We start from the raw sequence: 18,106 nt of genomic DNA on the forward strand, positions 1-18,106 counted from the left end.
CTGTAGCTGGTGCAGGAATTGTGTCCGAGCCCCGAATCCGGAATTTCCAATCCCAATTTCCATAGGGAGGTGCAGCTCCAAAAGGAGAATTCCTGTCTGCACCTTCCCTCTCCCAGGATTAAATCCTTAAAATCAGAGATTCCTGGGAATGTTCAGGAACACATCCAGAGGAGGATATTCCAGCTGGGATCAGAGCTTTGTGATCCTGCAACTCCTGGCATCGCTCCATGCCCAGAAATGTTGGGATTTGATCCCACTTGGACTATTCCAAAGGGGTTTTTTTTTTAGGTGAATCAGCTGCTGGTTGGACTTCCAAACAAAATATTTGGGAATTGGGAATATTCCCAGGTGATTTTTGGGAGGGGAGAGCCTTGTAGAAATGGAAAAGAGCTTTTCCAAGGATTTCTGCTCCTCTGTCCCGGGATTTATCCCACTGGGAATGTGGTTGTGGGTTCAGAGATGTCCTGGAGTGAAATTCCAGAATCCTGGAATCTCTGGAGCTCCTGGGCTGGAAAAATGCCCCAAGGATCATGGAGGATCCAAGCGGACGGGACAGGGAATCAGAATTCCCAAAGGAAAGGCAGGATCTGCCCATGCCGGGGGGATGACCCATCCCTGCTGCTCCTGGAATGGGTGAGGAAAGATGGGATTGATCCCATCTGGGGCCATTCCAGAGGGAAGGAAGTGGGGATTGGCCGTTCCCCAGGGCGTGGAACCCATCGCAGGCACTGGGACGGGGGACGGAGATCCAGCAACGCCTCGGGGGGGACAATTCCCACGGGAATTCCCGGGGCAAAGGGAGCTCTGAGCGTTCCCTGTCCCGCTTTTCCCGCAGGGGCACCACGGCCGTGGACGGGGCGGGATTCGGGATCGAGCGCCCGGCGGAGCTCACCAAGGAGGACGACGAGTACGAGGCCTTCCGGAAACGCATGATGCTGGCGTACCGCTTCCGGCCCAACCCGCTGGTACGGGATAACGGGAATGGGATAACGGGAATGGGAATGGGATCATGGGATAATGGGATCAGAGCTGGCGTACCGCTTCTGGCCCAACCCGCTGGTACGGGATAACGGGAATGGGATAACGGGAATGGGAATGGGATCATGGGATAATGGGATCAGAGCTGGCGTACCGCTTCCGGCCCAACCCGCTGGTACGGGATAACGGGAATGGGATACTGGGAATGGGAATGGAATCATGGGATCAGAGCTGGCGTACCGCTTCCGGCCCAACCCGCTGGTACGGGATAACGGGAATGGGATAACGGGAATGGGAATGGGATCATGGGATAATGGGATCAGAGCTGGCGTACCGCTTCCGGCCCAACCCGCTGGTACGGGATAACGGGAATGGGATAACGGGAATGGGAATGGAATCATGGGATCAGAGCTGGCGTACCGCTTCCGGCCCAACCCGCTGGTACGGGATAACGGGAATGGGATAACGGGAATGGGAATGGGATCATGGGATAATGGGATCAGAGCTGGCGTACCGCTTCCGGCCCAACCCGCTGGTACGGGATAACGGGAATGGGATAATGGGAATGGGAATGGGATCATGGGATAATGGGATCAGAGCTGGCGTACCGCTTCTGGCCCAACCCGCTGGTACGGGATAACGGGAATGGGATAACGGAAATGGGAATGGGATAATGGGATCAGAGCTGGCGTACCGCTTCCGGCCCAACCCGCTGGTACGGGATAATAATGGGATACTGGGAATGGGATCATGGGATAATGGGATCAGAGCTGGCGTACCGCTTCCGGCCCAACCCGCTGGTACGGGATAATAATGGGATAACGGGAATGGGAATGGGATCATGGGATAATGGGATCAGAGCTGGCGTACCGCTTCCGGCCCAACCCGCTGGTACAGGATACCGGGATACCGGGATAATGGGATAATGGGATACCAGGAATGGGATCAGAGCTGGCGTACCGCTTCCAGCCCAACCCGCTGGTACGGGATACCGGGATACCGGGATAATGGGATACCAGGAATGGGATCAGAGCTGGCGTACCGCTTCCAGCCCAGCCCGCTGGTACGGGATAATAATGGGATAATGGGAATAGGATAATGGGATAATGGGAATGGGATCATGGGATCAGAGCTAGTGTACCGCTTCCGGCCCAACCCGCTGGTACAGGATAATGGGATACTGGGAATGGGATACCGGGATAATGGGATACCGGGAATGGAAATGGGATCATGGGATCAGAGCTGGTGTACTGCTTCTGGCCCAACCCACTGGTACGGGATAACGGGATAATGGGAGAACAGGATAATGGGATAACGGGAATGGGAATGGGATCATGGGATCAGAGCTGGCGTACCGCTTCTGGCCCAACCCGCTGGTATGGGAACGGGAATGGGATCATGGGATAATGGGATCAGAGCTGGCGTACCCGCTGGTACAGGATACCGGGATAACGGGAATGGGATAACGGGAATAGGAATGGGATCATGGGATAACGGGAATGGGATCATGGGCTCAGAGCTGGCGTACCGCTTCCGGCCCAACCCGCTGGTACGGGATAATGGGATAACGGGAATGGGATACCAGGAATGGGATCAGAGCTGGCATACCCGCTGGTACAGGATACCGGGATAATGGGATAGCGGGATAATGGGATCATGGGAATGGGATCATGAGATAATGGGATCAGAGCTGGCGTACCCGCTGGTACAGGATACCGGGATAACGGGAATGGGATAACGGGAATAGGAATGGGATCATGGGATAACGGGAATGGGATCGTGGGATCAGTGCTGGCGTACCGCTTCCGGCCCAACCCGCTGGTACGGGATAATGGGATAATGGGAATGGGAATGGGATAACAGGAATGGGACCGCTTCCAGCCCAACCTGCTGGTGAGGAATGGGATCATGGGAATGGGATAACGGGATCCTGGGAATGGGAGCGGGATGATGCTGCTGTGCTGCTTCCAGCCCAACCCACTGGTACGGGATACCGGGATACCGGCAATGGGATAACGGCAATGGGATCATGGCATAATGGGAATGGGACCACTTCCAGCCCAACCTGCTGGTGAGGAATGGGATCGTGGGAATGGGATAACGGGATGCTGGGAATGGGAGCGGGATGGTGCTGCTGTGCCGCTTCCAGCCCAACCCCAGCCAATCCTGAGGATTTTCCCGTTGGTTTTTTTTCTTTGCAGAACAACCCACGGCGACCTTACTACTGAGGAGGGCTTCTCCCAAGAGTTTTCCCGTGAAATGTTATCCCAAACTTCATTATCCAGCTCTTCTTTCCCGATATTATCCGGCTGGTTTTGGAATCACCGCTTTCCCCACGGAAAAACCTCCCCAGGTGGTTTTTTTTTTGGACGTGGGGAGGGTTTGGAGCAGCACCAAAAATCCCCCAGGGATAATCCCAAGGACTCCCAATTCCGTGGAATTTGGGATTTTGGGGATCTGCCCACACACCAAACTCGTGCTGCTCCGGGGGGGGTGGATTTGATTCCTTTATTTTATCTTGGAATCCCAAATCCAAGGGATTTGGGGGAGTTTGGGGAACCAGTGCCTCCAGTTCTGCCTCTGGATGGGCGGATCCAGCACGGATCAGTTGGGAATTCCAGGATTGAGGGGTCCGGGGGGGGATTTATTCCCTTCCTGAGGATTTTGCCAACACCTCCGGTGCTTTGGGATGACGAAGACCCAAAATTCCGGCCACGCTTGGGAAAAATCCAACAAAATTCCAGCCACGCTTTGGAAAAATCCAGTTGGATTTTGTTGTCCTAAAAAAAAAAAACCTCTGGAAATACAAATTTTCTTCATGGAGTCTGTAAATAAAATCAAACTTGTTTGTTCCTTAGGTTTAATCCTTGGAATTTTTGGGAAGAGGGAGATTTCTTTTAGGATGGGAGGCTGCCCCGGAGCTCTGTTTTCCAAAGATTTTCGGGGAAAAAAAGCTGGATTTGGTTCCTTTTCTTTTGGATACTTGATGTGATTCCTTGTTAATTATTTTCATTACAGAGTCGAGGCTTTGGATTTTAATTAAAGCATTTCCAAAGGGGGAGGGAGGGGGTTTATCCAGGGAAAACCCAAAATCTGGGAGCCTGGAGCCAGGAATTTTGGGAAAATTGGGAAATCCCGATAAGAACCCTGGCACCACTCCAGGGCCCGAGGTCACCGCGCCGCCCTTGGATCCCCATTCCCGCCTGGATCCCGCTCCTGGGCTGCTTTTCCTGGGAATCCAGAGCCTGGAGCCCCCCAGGATTTGAGGAGGGGATTTGTGGGAGCATGGAGGGGTTTGGAAAATCGCTTTTATTCCAGGGGATTCTGGCACTCAGGGCATGGAAGCGTTGGAATTCAGGGAATTCCTGCTCTTCCTGGTGGGAATTCCAGGCTGATGGGCCACCACAGCCATCCCTGGGTATTCCGTGCTGCCAAAAGTCCTTTTTTTCCTAATTTTTTCCTAATTTTTTCCTAATTTTTTCCTAATTTTTTCCTAATTTTTTCCTAATTTTTTCCTAATTTTTTCCTCTCTTTTTTCCTCTCTTTTTCCTCTCTTTTTTCCTCTCTTTTTTCCTCTCTTTTTTCCTCTCTTTTTTCCTCTCTTTTTTCCTCTCTTTTTTCCTCTCTTTTTTCCTCTCTTTTTTCCTCTCTTTTTTCCTCTCTTTTTTCCTCTCTTTTTTCCTCTCTTTTTCCTCTCTTTTTTCCTCTCTTTTTCCTCTCTTTTTTCCTCTCTTTTTTCCTCTCTTTTTTCCTCTCTTTTTTCCTCTCTTTTTTCCTCTCTTTTTCCTCTCTTTTTCCTCTCTTTTTCCTCTCTTTTTCCTCTCTTTTTCCTCTCTTTTTTCCTCTCTTTTTTCCTCTCTTTTTTCCTCTCTTTTTTCCTCTCTTTTTTCCTCTCTTTTTTCCTCTCTTTTTTCCTCTCTTTTTCCTCTCTTTTTTCCTCTCTTTTTTCCTCTCTTTTTTCCTCTCTTTTTCCTCTCTTTTTTCCTCTCTTTTTTCCTCTCTTTTTTCCTCTCTTTTTTCCTCTCTTTTTTCCTCTCTTTTTTCCCCCCCTTTTTTTTCCCCCCCTTTTTTTTCCCCCCTTTTTTTTCCCCCCTTTTTTTTCCCCCCTTTTTTTCCCCCCTTTTTTTTCCCCCCTTTTTTTTCCCCCCTTTTTTTTCCCCCCTTTTTTTCCCCCCTTTTTTCCCCCCCTTTTTTCCCCCCCTTTTTTTCCCCCCCTTTTTTTCCCCCCCTTTTTTTCCCCCCCTTTTTTTTCCCCCCTTTGTTTTCCCCCCTTTGTTTTCCCCCCTTGTTTTCCCCCCTTGTTTTCCCCCCTTGTTTTTCCCCCCTTGTTTTTCCCCCCTTGTTTTTCCCCCCTTGTTTTTCCCCCCTTGTTTTTCCCCCCTTGTTTTTCCCCCCTTTTTTTTCCCCCCTTTTTTTTCCCCCCTTTTTTTTCCCCCCTTTTTTTTCCCCCCTTTTTTTCCCACCCCAGCCTTGATTTCCTGACCCTCCTCTCCGAATCCTTCCAAGCATGTGATTCACTGGGAAAAGCTGGAAGTTTTTCCATCAAATCATCCCAAAATCCCTTTTTTTTTTTTTTCTTTCCATCGCGTTTTTGGTTTTTGTTTTTGGGGTTTTTTTGTTGGTTTTTTTTTGGTTGTTTTTTTGGCTGCTTTTTGTGCATTTTTCCTTATCCCCATCCCATTCCCAATTCCCGACGCCGAACCCCGTTTATTCCCAAGGTTTTTCCCGGCTGGATCCTTCCCTGTTCCCATTCCCAGGCGTGTCCCAGCTCCTCCCAAGGGAACAATCCCAGGGCAAAATCCAGCCGGGACAATTCCCCAGGAACACGAGGGCCAAAGGGTGGCCGGGGCCGCATTCCCGAGGGATTTGGGAAGCAGGGAAAAGGCGGAGCGGCCGCCCCGGGGTGGGCCTGAGGAGGCTCGGGAAGTTTGGAATTCCTCTGGAATTTTTTCAGCCCATTCCCAGCCCTGGGATGCTCTTGCAGGGCTGGGAATTCCGAGCTCCCGGCGGGATGCGGAGCCCTTGGAGCGGCCGCTCCCGATCCCTCCAATTCCTCCCTAAAATCCGGGATAAAAGCTCGGGAATTCCGAGTTTCCAGCGAGATGTGGAGCCCTTGGAGCGGCCGCTCCCGATCCCTGCGATCCCTCTAAAATCCGGGATAAAGGCTCGGCTTTCATCCGCTCCGCTCCTTCGCTCTCCCGGATCTGAGGAGCTGCGTCCTTTAGCATCGCCGGGATGAACTGGAAAAGAGGGAAAAACCCTCATCCTTCTCGTTCTCGAGTTTTCCAAGTTCCTTGGAGTGGTTGGATCCTTCAGGGAAGCCCGCAAGGACCCTCGGACCGAGCCACGAGTGTCCAGCACTGACCCCTTCCCTGGAATCCCTGTCCTTTTCCCTGGAATCCCTGTCCTTTTCCCTGGAATTCCTGTCCTTTTCCCTGGATCCCTTGTCTTTTTTCCCTGGAATCCCTGTCCTTTTCCCTGGAATCCCCGTCCTTTTCCCTCGATCCCCGTCCTTCCCTGGAATCCCAGTCCTTTTCCCTCGATCCCTGTCCTTCCTCCCAGGCCCCTCCTGTCCCTCCCCTGCCCCCCGTCCCTGCCCGTGTCCCCCCGTCCCTCCGCGGGCTCCCCGCCGGTGTCCCCGGTGCCTCGGGGCGGCTCTGTGGCTTTAAGGGCGCTGCCCGGGGCCGGTCCCGGGGCCGAAGTCCGCGGTGCCGGTGCTGGCGGCGGGGCCGGGATGCAGCTCCCGGCGGGCCCGGCCGCCCTGGGCGCCCCCCTGCTCGCCCTCCCGGTGGCCTTCGGCATCAGCGGGGTGGCAAACCTGGAGTGAGTGGGGACCGGGAGGGGGGAATGGGAGGGATCCCCGGGAATGGGGAATAGGGACCGGGAGGGAGCCCCGAGAGGGGGGAATGGGGACCGGGAGGGAGCTCCGGGAATCGGGAATGGGGAATGGGAGGGACCCCGGGAGGGGGGAATGGGGACCGGGAGGGAGCTCCGGCAATCGGGAGTGGGGAATGGGAGGGACCCCGGGAGGGGGGAATGGGGAATGGGAGGGACTCTTGGGAATGGGGACCGGGAGGGACTCCCGGGAGGGGGGAATGGGGAATGGGGACCGGGAGGGAGCCCCGAGAGGGGGGAATGGGGACCGGGAGGGAGCCCCGGGAATGGGGACAGGGATGGAGCTCCGGGAGTGGGGAATGGGGAATGGGAGGGAGTCCCGGGAATGGGGAATGGGGACCGGGAGGGACTCCCGGGAATGGGGACCGGGGAATGGGGTCCTGCTCCGGGAATGGGATCGGGCTGGGACAGGGCTCCATCCAGGGCCGGGGGAGTGACCCCACCTGGGATCGCTGTCGCATCCTCAGGGTCCCATCCGGACCTGGGAGCTGTGTCCCAGCCAGGGGACAGGGTCTGGGAATCCAGTCCGGGACAGGGGCTGGATCTACCCTGGATCGGGGGGTCCATCCCAGGACAGGGACCCCAATCCGGGTGTTCCCATGTGAAGGCGGCTGCGGGTGGGCTTTTCCCGCTGGATTTAAATCCCGCTCCGGGAGTTCCGACCCCGCAGAGCCGCTCGGGCTCCCGGACAGCCCAAATCCAGGGAATTGGGGTGATCCCGGCCCTGGAGTGTCCCCGCTGTCCCCTGGGCCGCTGACGTGTCCCGGCCGATGCCACCCCCGCTCCCGCCCGTCCCCGCCGCTGTCACGGCCGCGATAACGGCCCCGCTTTCTCTTTGCCCGGAATTCCCAACCCAAGGGCTTTGGGAGCGGCTCCCGGCGATCCAGCGGGAATCCCAGCACTTCCTCACCTTTGGGATTCTCCCCTTCCCAATCCCTGCTGGGACGTCCCACCCACCCTTCCTTTGGGATTGTCCCCTTCCCAATCCCTGCTGGGATGTCCCACCCACCCTTCCTTTGGGATTGTCCCCTTCCCAATCCCTGCTGGGACGTCCCACACACCCTTCCTTTGGGATTCTCCCCTTCCCAATCCCTGCTGGGATATCTCACCCACCCTTCCTTTGGGGTTTTCCTCCCTGGGTTATTCTCGGATCCAGATTTTCCCTCCACAGCGGACGGGCACTGACTCCACCTGTGCTGGCTGCAGGGTCTGATCCTAATCCTAAAAACCGGCGGGACTGGGAATGTTTCGGGGGAACGGGGGGAATGAGGCCGTGCCGGGTGCTGAACCCTTCCCGATCCCACAGCAGCCCCCTGTCCCCGGCGCTGGTTGTGATCCTGGTGCTCCTCGGCCTCGTCTCCCTCCTCATCCTCATCCTCACCGGCGGGATCAGCCACTTCCAGGATCCCCTGTTCTGCGGTGAGACCCCTGAGGGGTGGGATTGGTGACGAGGGCAGGGATTTGGGATTTGGGAAGTGGGGAGAGCTGTGGGACCCACACGGAGCAGGGATTTGGGATGTGGGATTTGGGATGTGGGATTTGGGAAGTGGGGAGAGCTGTGGGACCCACATGGAGCAGGGATTTGGGATGTGGGATTTGGGATGTGGGGAGAGCTGTGGGACCCACACGGAGCAGGGGTTTGGGATCTGGGGGATCTGCGTGCCCTTCATGGAGCAGGGATTTGGGATTTGGGATCTGGAGGACCTGCGGGCCCCACACAGAGCAGGGATTTGGGATCTGGGATTTGGGATCTGGAGGACCTGCGGGCCCTGCACGGAGCAGGCATTTGGGATTTGGGATTTGGGATCTGAAGGACCTGCGGGCCCTGCACGGAGCAGGCATTTGGGATTTGGGATTTGGGATCTGAAGGACCTGCGGGCCCTGCACGGAGCAGGCATTTGGGATTTGGGATTTGGGATCTGAAGGACCTGCGGGCCCTGCACGGAGCAGGCATTTGGGATCTGGAGGACCTGCGGGCCCTGCACGGAGCAGGCATTTGGGATTTGGGATCTGAAGGACCTGCGGGCCCCACACGGAGCAGGGATTTGGGATTTGGGATTCGGAGGACCTGCGGGCCCTTCACGGAGCAGGCATTTGGGATTTGGGATCTGAAGGACCTGCGGGCCCCACACGGAGCAGGGATTTGGGATTTGGGATTCGGAGGACCTGCATGCCCTGCACGGAGCAGGCATTTGGGATCTGGGATTTGAAGGACCTGCGGGCCCCTCACGGAGCCTCCCGTGTCCCTGCAGTGTTCGTGGTGTTCTCCTTCGTGTCGGCCGTGGATCTGATCATCGCGCTGGAGGAGGACGGGCTCATCTCGGGCTTCACGGAGCTCTACGTGCGAGAGGTACCGACCCCACACACCCCACACGGGGCTCCTGCACCCCCGGACCCCCGTGTGACCCTCTGTCCCTATCCCCGGTGTGACCCGGACCCGCTGTCCCTATCCCCGGTGTGACCCCCCCGGTGTGACCCGGTGTCCCCTCCCCGCTGTCCCCACTCCTGGTGTGACCCTCCCGGTGTCCCTATCCCCGGTGTGACCCCCCCAATGTGACCCGGACCCGGTGTGACCCGGACCCGGTGTCCCCATCCCCGGTGTGACCCCCCCGGTATAACCTGGTGTCCCCGCTCCCTGTGTGACCCCTCCCCCCGATGTCCCCGCTCCCGGTGTTCCCCACCTCGGTGTGACCCGGTGTCCCCTCCCCATGTCCCCACTCCCGGTGTGACCCTCCCGGTGTCCCCTCCCCATGTCCCCGCTCCCGGTGTCCCCGCTCCCGGTGTCCCCGCTCCCGGTGTGACCGTCCCGGTGTCCCCTCCCCATGTCCCCACTCCCGGTGTCCCCACTCCCGCTGTCCCCACTCCCGGTGTGACCCTCCCGGTGTCCCCTCCCCATGTCCCCACTCCCGGTGTGACCCTCCCGGTGTCCCCTCCCGGTGTGACCCCCCCGGTGTGACCCCCCGGTGTCCCCTCCCGCTGTCCCCACTCCCGGTGTGACCCCCCGGTGTCCCCTCCCGCTGTCCCCGCTCCCGGTGTCCCCACTCCCGGTGTGACCCCCCGCTGTCCCCGCTCCCGCTGTCCCCACTCCCGGTGTCCCCTCCCCATGTCCCCACTCCCGGTGTCCCCGCTCCCGGTGTGACCCTCCCCGGTGTCCCCACTCCCGGTGTCCCCTCCCCATGTCCCCGCTCCCGGTGTCCCCGCTCCCGGTGTTCCCGCTCCCGGTGTCCCCGCTCCCGGTGTCCCCACTCCCGGTGTGACCCTCCCGGTGTCCCCTCCCGGTGTGACCCTCCCGGTGTGACCCCCCGGTGTCCCCTCCCGCTGTCCCCACTCCCGGTGTGACCCCCCGGTGTCCCCACTCCCGCTGTCCCCACTCCCGGTGTGACCCTCCCGGTGTGACCCTCCCGGTGTCCCCTCCCGGTGTGACCCTCCCGGTGTCCCCTCCCCATGTCCCCGCTCCCGGTGTCCCCGCTCCCGGTGTGACCCTCCCGGTGTCCCCTCCCCATGTCCCCACTCCCGGTGTCCCCACTCCCGGTGTCCCCACTCCCGGTGTCCCCACTCCCGCTGTCCCCACTCCCGGTGTGACCCTCCCGGTGTGACCCCCCGGTGTCCCCTCCCGCTGTCCCCGCTCCCGGTGTGACCCCCCGCTGTCCCCGCTCCCGCTGTCCCCGCTCCCGGTGTCCCCACTCCCGGTGTGACCCCCCGCTGTCCCCGCTCCCGCTGTCCCCACTCCCGGTGTCCCCACTCCCGGTGTCCCCTCCCCATGTCCCCACTCCCGGTGTCCCCGCTCCCGGTGTGACCCTCCCCGGTGTCCCCACTCCCGGTGTCCCCTCCCGGTGTCCCCCCTCCCGGTGTCCCCCCTCCCGGTGTCCCCCGCTCCCGGTGTCCCCCCTCCCGGTGTCCCCCGCTCCCGGTGTCCCCGCTCCCGGTGTGACCCCTCCCGGTGTTCCCGCTCCCTGTGTGACTCTCCCGGTGTCCCCTCCCGGTGTCCCCTTCCCATGTCCCCACTCCCGGTGTGACCCTCCCCGGTGTGACCCTCCCCGGTGTCCCCGCTCCCGGTGTCCCCTTCCCATGTTCCCGCTCCCGGTGTCCCCGCTCCCGGTGTGACCCTCCCGGTGTCCCCTCCCGGTGTCCCCGCGCAGGGCGAGCCCCACGTGCGCACGGCCCACGGGCTCCTCCTGTGCTACTGGGACGGCACCGTCCACTACGGGCTCTACCTGGGCATGGTCAGCGCCATCGGGCAGCGGTGAGGGGGGCTCGGGGGCTGGAGAATCCCGAATTTCCTGAGGAGGGGAGCTCGGGGGGGTGGGAGAATCCCGAATTTCCTGAGGAGGGGAGCTCGGAGCGGTGGGAGAATCCCGAATTTCCTGAGGAGGGGAGCTCGGGGGGGGGTGGGAGAATCCCGAATTTCCTGAGGAGGGGGCTCGGGGCGGTGGGAGAATCCCGAATTTCCTGAGGAGGGGGCTCAGGGGGGTGGGAGAATCCCGAATTTCCTGAGGAGGGGAGCTCGGTGGAGTGGGAGAATCCCGAATTTCCTGAGGAGGGGAGCTCGGGGGGTGGGAGAATCCCGAATTTCCTGAGGAGGGGGCTCGGGAGGGGGTGGGAGAATCCCGAATTTCTTGAGGAGGGGGCTCGGGGCGGTGGGAGAATCCCGAATTTCCTGAGGAGGGGGCTCACGGTGATCCCAGGTGGGCTCGGGGGGGATCAAGGCCTGGAAGAATCCCGAATTTCCTGAGGAGGGGAGCTCAGGGGGGTGGGAGAATCCCGAATTTCCTGAGGAGGGGAGCTCGGGTCGGTGGGAGAATCCCGAATTTCCTGAGGAGGGGAGCTCGGGGCGGTGGGAGAATCCCGAATTTCCTGAGGAGGGGAGCTCGGGGGGTGGGAGAATCCCGAATTTCTTGAGGAGGGGGGCTCGGGGGAGTGGGAGAATCCCGAATTTCCTGAGGAGGGGGGCTCGGGGGAGTGGGAGAATCCCGAATTTCTTGAGGAGGGGGCTCGGGGGAGTGGGAGAATCCCGAATTTCCTGAGGAGGGGAGCTCGGAGCGGTGGGAGAATCCCGAATTTCCTGAGGAGGGGGCTCCCGGCGGCCCCGCTGTCCCCGCAGGAAGAATTACCGCAGCCTGGGGCTGCTCTGGCTCGGCTCCATGCTGATGAGCGCCGTGGTTTTCCTGCTCGGGAATCTGCTCGGTACGGCCGCGGGGAGGGGCTCGGGCCCGTGTCCCACCCCCAGGACCCCTCGGGAGGAGGAAGAGGAGGATTCCGGCGATCCAGCGGGAATCCCAACACTTCCTCACCTTTGGGATTCTCCCCTTCCCAATCCCTGCTGGCATTGCCGTGCCCATCCCGCGCTCTCCCCCCTCGCAGGGAAATACAGCCCCGAGCTGAGCCCGTCCTTCCTCCTCAACCTGCCCTACCTCCTCATCCTCGCCTGGGCCGGCCGGAGGCTCTTCCAGCAGCCCCGGGCGCTGCCGAGCCTCAGCCCCGAGCAGGTGAGCGCGGAGCGGGGCTCAGGGGGGGCTGGATCAGAGGGTGCGGATCCCAAAATCCCAAATTCCCTGTGCCAGGTGGCAGAGGAGCAGCGCAAACCCCTCTACCAGCGGCCCCAGGACCTGCTCCTCATCCTCATCCTCATCCTCACTGCAGCCTTCACCTTCTTCAGAGGGATGGTGAGAGCTGGGGGGGCCTGGAGGGGCTCGGGGAAGTCCTGGATGGGCTCGGGGAAGTCCTGGATGGGCTCGGGGGTCCCGGGGAGGGTTCCTGCCCTCGGCCACCTCCCTGCCCATCCCAGGTGGTCCTGAAGGGTCTCGGGGGGTCCTGGAGGAGCTCGGGGTGGCCTGGAGGATCTCGGGGGTCCCGGGAGGATCCCAGGGGTCCCGGGAGGATCTCAGGGGTCCCGGGGAGGATCTCAGGGGTCCTGGGGAGCGTTCCTGCCCTCGGCCACCTCCCTGCCCATTCCAGGTGGTCCTGAAGGGTCTCAGGGTGGCCTGGAGGATCTCAGGTGTCCCAGGGTGGGTTCCTGCCCCCGGCCATCCCCCTGCGCACCCCAGGTGGTCCTGAAGGGTCTCGGGGGGTCCTGAAGGGTCTCAGGGTGGCCTGGAGGATCTCAGGGGTCCCAGGAGGATCTCGGGGGTCCCAGGGAAGGTTTCTTGCCCTCGGCCACCTCCCTGCCCATCCCAGGTGGTCCTGGACTGCCCGGCCGATTCCTGTTTCGACTACACCCACCTGCACGAGCCCTACCTGCGCGACCCCGTGGCCTACCCCAAAGTGCAGGTGAGATGGGGGGGACAGGAGGGGCCGGACCCCCCCTCCAGGTGCCACCAGGGCCACCTGGGGCCACAATCTCGGTGTCCCCAGCAGATGCTGATCTACCTCTTCTACCTGCTGCCCTTCCTCATCCTCGCCATCTACGCGCTGGCACTGCCCGGCTGCTCCTGGCTGCCCGACTGGAGTTTGGTGTTCGCCGGCGCCGTGGCGCAGGTGGGGGTAACCCCAAAATCCCCAAAATCCCGGGATTTGGGTGGAAATCCCCACACGGGGATCGGCAAAAGGTCAGGGCTGGGTTTTGGGGGGCAGAGCCTCACCCGCGGCTGCAAGTGGAGCAGTTCCTGTGCCTGGTAATTGCTCTGGCCTCGGTGGATTTGGACAGAACCCGAGATTAGTGGGACGGAAATAGGATGGAGAGAGCTGCAGGGCTATAGAGAGGATGTGCTGGAGCCAAACAGCCTTTGGGGCCGGGAGTTTGCACCCTTTGGGGCCGGGAGTTTGCACCCTTTGGGGCCGGGGCTTTGCACCCTTTGGGGCCGGGAGTTTGCACCCTTTGGGGCCGGGGCTTTGCACCCTTTGGGGCCGGGGCTTTGCACCCTTTGGGGCCGGGAGTTTGCACCCTTTTAGGGCCGGGAGTTTGCACCCTTTTAGAGCTGGGGCTTTGCACCCTTTTAGGGCTGGGGCTTTGCACCCTTTGGGGCTGGGAGTTTGCACCCTTTGGGGCCGGGGCTTTGCACCCTTTGGGGCCGGGAGTTTGCACCCTTTGGGGCCAGGGCTTTGCACCCTTTGGGGCCGGGAGTTTGCACCCTTTTAGGGCCGGGGCTTTGCAGCCTTTTAGGGCCGGGGCTTTGCACCCTTTGGGGCCGGGGCTTTGCACCCTTTGGGGCCGGGAGTTTGCACCCTTTGGGGCCGGGAGTTTGCACCCTTTGGGGCCGGGAGTTTGCACCCTTTGGGGCTGGGGCTTTGCACCCTTTGGGGCCGGGAGTTTGCACCCTTTGGGGCCGGGAGTTTGCACCCTTTGGGGCCGGGAGTTTGCACCCTTTGGGGCCGGGAGTTTGCACCCTTTGGGGCCAGGGCTTTGCACCCTTTGGGGCTGGGAGTTTGCACCCTTTGGGGCCAGGGGTTTGCACCCTTTGGGGCTGGGAGTTTGCACCCTTTTAGGGCCGGGAGTTTGCACCCTTTGGGGCCGGGGCTTTGCACCCTTTGGGGCTGGGAGTTTGCACCCTTTGGGGCCAGGGGTTTGCACCCTTTGGGGCCGGGAGTTTGCACCCTTTGGGGCCGGGAGTTTGCACCCTTTGGGGCCGGGAGTTTGCACCCTTTGGGGCCGGGGCTTTGCACCCTTTGGGGCCGGGGCTTTGCACCCTTTGGGGCCGGGAGTTTGCACCCTTTGGGGCCGGGGCTTTGCACCCTTTTAGGGCTGGGGCTTTGCACCCTTTGGGGCTGGGAGTTTGCACCCTTTGGGGCCGGGGCTTTGCACCCTTTTAGGGCTGGGGCTTTGCACCCTTTGGGGCCGGGGCTTTGCACCCTTTAGGGCCGGGAGTTTGCACCCTTTGGGGCCGGGGCTTTGCACCCTTTGGGGCCGGGAGTTTGCACCCTTTGGGGCCGGGAGTTTGCACCCTTTGGGGCTGGGGCTTTGCACCCTTTGGGGCCGGGGCTTTGCACCCTTTAGGGCCGGGGCTTTGCACCCTTTTAGGGCTGGGGCTTTGCACCCTTTGGGGCTGGGAGTTTGCACCCTTTGGGGCCGGGGCTTTGCACCCTTTTAGGGCTGGGGCTTTGCACCCTTTGGGGCCGGGGCTTTGCACCCTTTAGGGCCGGGAGTTTGCACCCTTTGGGGCCGGGGCTTTGCACCCTTTGGGGCCGGGAGTTTGCACCCTTTGGGGCCGGGAGTTTGCACCCTTTGGGGCCGGGGCTTTGCACCCTTTGGGGCCGGGGCTTTGCACCCTTTGGGGCCGGGAGTTTGCACCCTTTGGGGCTGGGAGTTTGCACTCTTTGGGGATGGGGCTTTGCACCCTTTGGGGCTGGGAGTTTGCACCCTTTGGGGCCGGGGCTTTGCACCCTTTGGGGCCGGGGCTTTGCACCCTTTGGGGATGGGGCTTTGCACCCTTTGGGGCTGGGAGTTTGCACCCTTTGGGGCCGGGGCTTTGCACCCTTTGGGGCCGGGGCTTTGCACCCTTTGGGGCCGGGAGTTTGCACCCTTTGGGGCCAGGGCTTTGCACCCTTTGGGGCCGGGAGTTTGCACCCTTTTAGGGCCGGGAGTTTGCACCCTTTGGGGCCAGGGCTTTGCACCCTTTGGGGCTGGGAGTTTGCACCCTTTGGGGCCGGGAGTTTGCACCCTTTGGGGCCGGGAGTTTGCACCCTTTGGGGCCGGGAGTTTGCACCCTTTGGGGCCAGGGGTTTGCACCCTTTGGGGCCGGGAGTTTGCACCCTTTGGGGCCGGGGCTTTGCACCCTTTGGGGCCGGGAGTTTGCACCCTTTTAGGGCCGGGAGTTTGCACCCTTTGGGGCCGGGAGTTTGCACCCTTTGGGGCCAGGGGTTTGCACCCTTTGGGGCCGGGAGTTTGCACCCTTTGGGGCCGGGGCTTTGCACCCTTTGGGGCCAGGGGTTTGCACCCTTTGGGGCCGGGGCTTTGCACCCTTTGGGGCTGGGAGTTTGCACCCTTTGGGGCCGGGAGTTTGCACCCTTTGGGGCTGGGAGTTTGCACCCTTTGGGGCTGGGAGTTTGCACCCTTTGGGGCCGGGGCTTTGCACCCTTTGGGGCTGGGAGTTTGCACCCTTTGGGGCCGGGAGTTTGCACCCTTTGGGGCCGGGAGTTTGCACCCTTTGGGGCTGGGAGTTTGCACCCTTTGGGGCCGGGAGTTTGCACCCTTTGGGGCCGGGAGTTTGCACCCTTTGGGGCCGGGGCTTTGCACCCTTTGGGGCCGGGGCTTTGCACCCTTTGGGGATGGGAGTTTGCACCCTTTGGGGCCGGGAGTTTGCACCCTTTGGGGCTGGGAGTTTGCACCCTTTGGGGCTGGGAGTTTGCACCCTTTGGGGCTGGGAGTTTGCACCCTTTGGGGCCGGGGCTTTGCACCCTTTGGGGCCGGGGCTTTGCACCCTTTGGGGCCGGGAGTTTGCACCCTTTGGGGCCGGGAGTTTGCACCCTTTGGGGCCGGGGCTTTGCACCCTTTGGGGCCGGGGCTTTGCACCCTTTGGGGCCAGGGGTTTGCACCCTTTGGGGCCGAGAGTTTGCACCCTTTGGGGCCGGGAGTTTGCACCCTTTGGGGCCGGGGCTTTGCACCCTTTGGGGCCGGGAGTTTGCACCCTTTGGGGCCGGGAGTTTGCACCCTTTGGGGCTGGGGCTTTGCACCCTTTGGGGCCGGGGCTTTGCACCCTTTGGGGCCGGGGCTTTGCACCCTTTGGGGCCGGGGCTTTGCACCCTTTGGGGCCAGGGCTTTGCACCCTTTGGGGCCGGGAGTTTGCACCTTTTTAGGGCTGGGAGTTTGCACCCTTTTAGGGCTGGGGCTTTGCACCCTTTTAGGGCTGGGGCTTTGCACCCTTTTAGGGCTGGGGCTTTGCACCCTTTGGGGCCGGGGCTTTGCACCCTTTGGGGCCAGGGGTTTGCACCCTTTGGGGCCGGGAGTTTGCACCCTTTGGGGCCGGGAGTTTGCACCCTTTTAGGGCCGGGAGTTTGCACCCTTTGGGGCTGGGAGTTTGCACCCTTTGGGGCCAGGGGTTTGCACCCTTTGGGGCCGGGAGTTTGCACCCTTTGGGGCCGGGGCTTTGCACCCTTTGGGGCCGGGGCTTTGCACCCTTTGGGGCTGGGAGTTTGCACCCTTTGGGGCCGGGGCTTTGCACCCTTTGGGGCTGGGAGTTTGCACCCTTTGGGGCCGGGAGTTTGCACCCTTTGGGGCTGGGAGTTTGCACCCTTTGGGGCCGGGAGTTTGCACCCTTTGGGGCTGGGAGTTTGCACCCTTTGGGGCTGGGAGTTTGCACCCTTTGGGGCCGGGGCTTTGCACCCTTTGGGGCCGGGGCTTTGCACCCTTTGGGGCTGGGGCTTTGCACCCTTTGGGGCCAGGGGTTTGCACCCTTTGGGGCCGGGAGTTTGCACCCTTTGGGGCCGGGAGTTTGCACCCTTTGGGGCCGGGGCTTTGCACCCTTTTAGGGCCAGGGCTTTGCACCTTTTAGGGCCGAGCCCCTCTGATGCCGCCACCCCCCCATCCCTGTGCCCGCAGGCTCAGTTCACCCACCTGGGCTCCTCGCTGCACTCCCGCACCCCGTTCCCCTACCAGACCCCCGACGATGTCCTGGGCAGCTTCTTGCTCTCCAACGTCCTCTACGCGCTGGGCCCGCAGCTCCTGGCGCTGCGCTGCCTGCACTCCCCGGCCTTTTTCCTTCCCCCAAATCCTCCCGGCCTGGCCCGGGCCAAGAAGTACCAGTGACGTGTCCTGCTCGTCCCCCTGGGCCGCTGTCCCCACCCCGGGGGGATCCCGCCCGGTGCCTCCGGCCCCGCTCCGAGCGCTGGGACCCGGCTGCCAGAGGAGTCCCCAGAGGATTCCCCAGGGATACTCCGGTCCCCCAAAAGCTCTGGGGACCTCGGGATGCTCCGCGGGGACATCGCTGCAGTCCCAGCCCTGTCCTTGTGTGGCTGGTGGGGGACGCAGGAGCCGCGGTGCCCTCCCGGATGGTCCCGGTCCCATCCCGGTGCTCCCGACCGGGCCGGGAGGGTTCAGGAGTGGGGACAGCGCAGGGAAACGCTGTTTTCCAGGGAAAAATAAAGGAGCCGAGGTTCGTTCCGAGCCCGTGTCCCCGCTGTGCCCAGCCGAGTGCCCCCGTGCCAGGAGGGGCACCGAGGTTGCCACCGCAGCATCCCCCGGCCACGCCCCGCGGGCCCTTTGGGGGCAGGGGCTGGGGGCGGCTGGGCCGGGGGTCCCTGGGGGTGCCAGGGAGGGTCCCTGTGGGTGCCAGGGGGCCCGCGGGTGGGCAGGGGGTGCGCG

At 61.5% G+C, this 18,106-nt stretch overlaps 1 protein-coding gene and 1 long non-coding RNA gene across 4 annotated transcripts; both read left to right on the forward strand.

Moving 5' to 3' along the window:
* The first annotated feature begins 21 nt into the window (after nucleotides 1-21).
* LOC116435895 lies at nucleotides 22-3,960 on the forward strand. Its single transcript, XR_004236886.1, has 2 exons — nucleotides 22-965; nucleotides 3,180-3,960. It is a non-coding gene; the product is annotated as an uncharacterized LOC116435895 (long non-coding RNA).
* A 2,706-nt stretch (nucleotides 3,961-6,666) lies between these two features.
* Nucleotides 6,667-17,908, forward strand: TM6SF2 (transmembrane 6 superfamily member 2). 3 transcript variants are annotated; one of them, XM_032092503.1, is made up of 10 exons: nucleotides 6,667-6,801; nucleotides 8,180-8,292; nucleotides 9,126-9,223; nucleotides 11,013-11,116; nucleotides 11,975-12,057; nucleotides 12,235-12,359; nucleotides 12,435-12,536; nucleotides 13,048-13,140; nucleotides 13,225-13,347; nucleotides 17,345-17,908. In XM_032092503.1, exons 1-10 carry the CDS (start codon nucleotides 6,713-6,715, stop codon nucleotides 17,549-17,551), a joined length of 1,137 nt encoding a protein of 378 aa, XP_031948394.1. In that variant the 5' UTR covers nucleotides 6,667-6,712; the 3' UTR covers nucleotides 17,552-17,908. The 3 variants fall into 3 exon arrangements, with proteins under 3 accessions (XP_031948394.1, XP_031948396.1, XP_031948395.1); XM_032092505.1 differs by having other exon boundaries at nucleotides 8,183-8,292; XM_032092504.1 differs by having other exon boundaries at nucleotides 6,670-6,801; nucleotides 13,228-13,347.
* Nucleotides 17,909-18,106: the final 198 nt, after the last annotated feature.

Source organism: Corvus moneduloides, chromosome 28, assembly GCF_009650955.1.
Source record: "Corvus moneduloides isolate bCorMon1 chromosome 28, bCorMon1.pri, whole genome shotgun sequence".
NCBI classification, from domain to species: domain Eukaryota; kingdom Metazoa; phylum Chordata; class Aves; order Passeriformes; family Corvidae; genus Corvus; species Corvus moneduloides.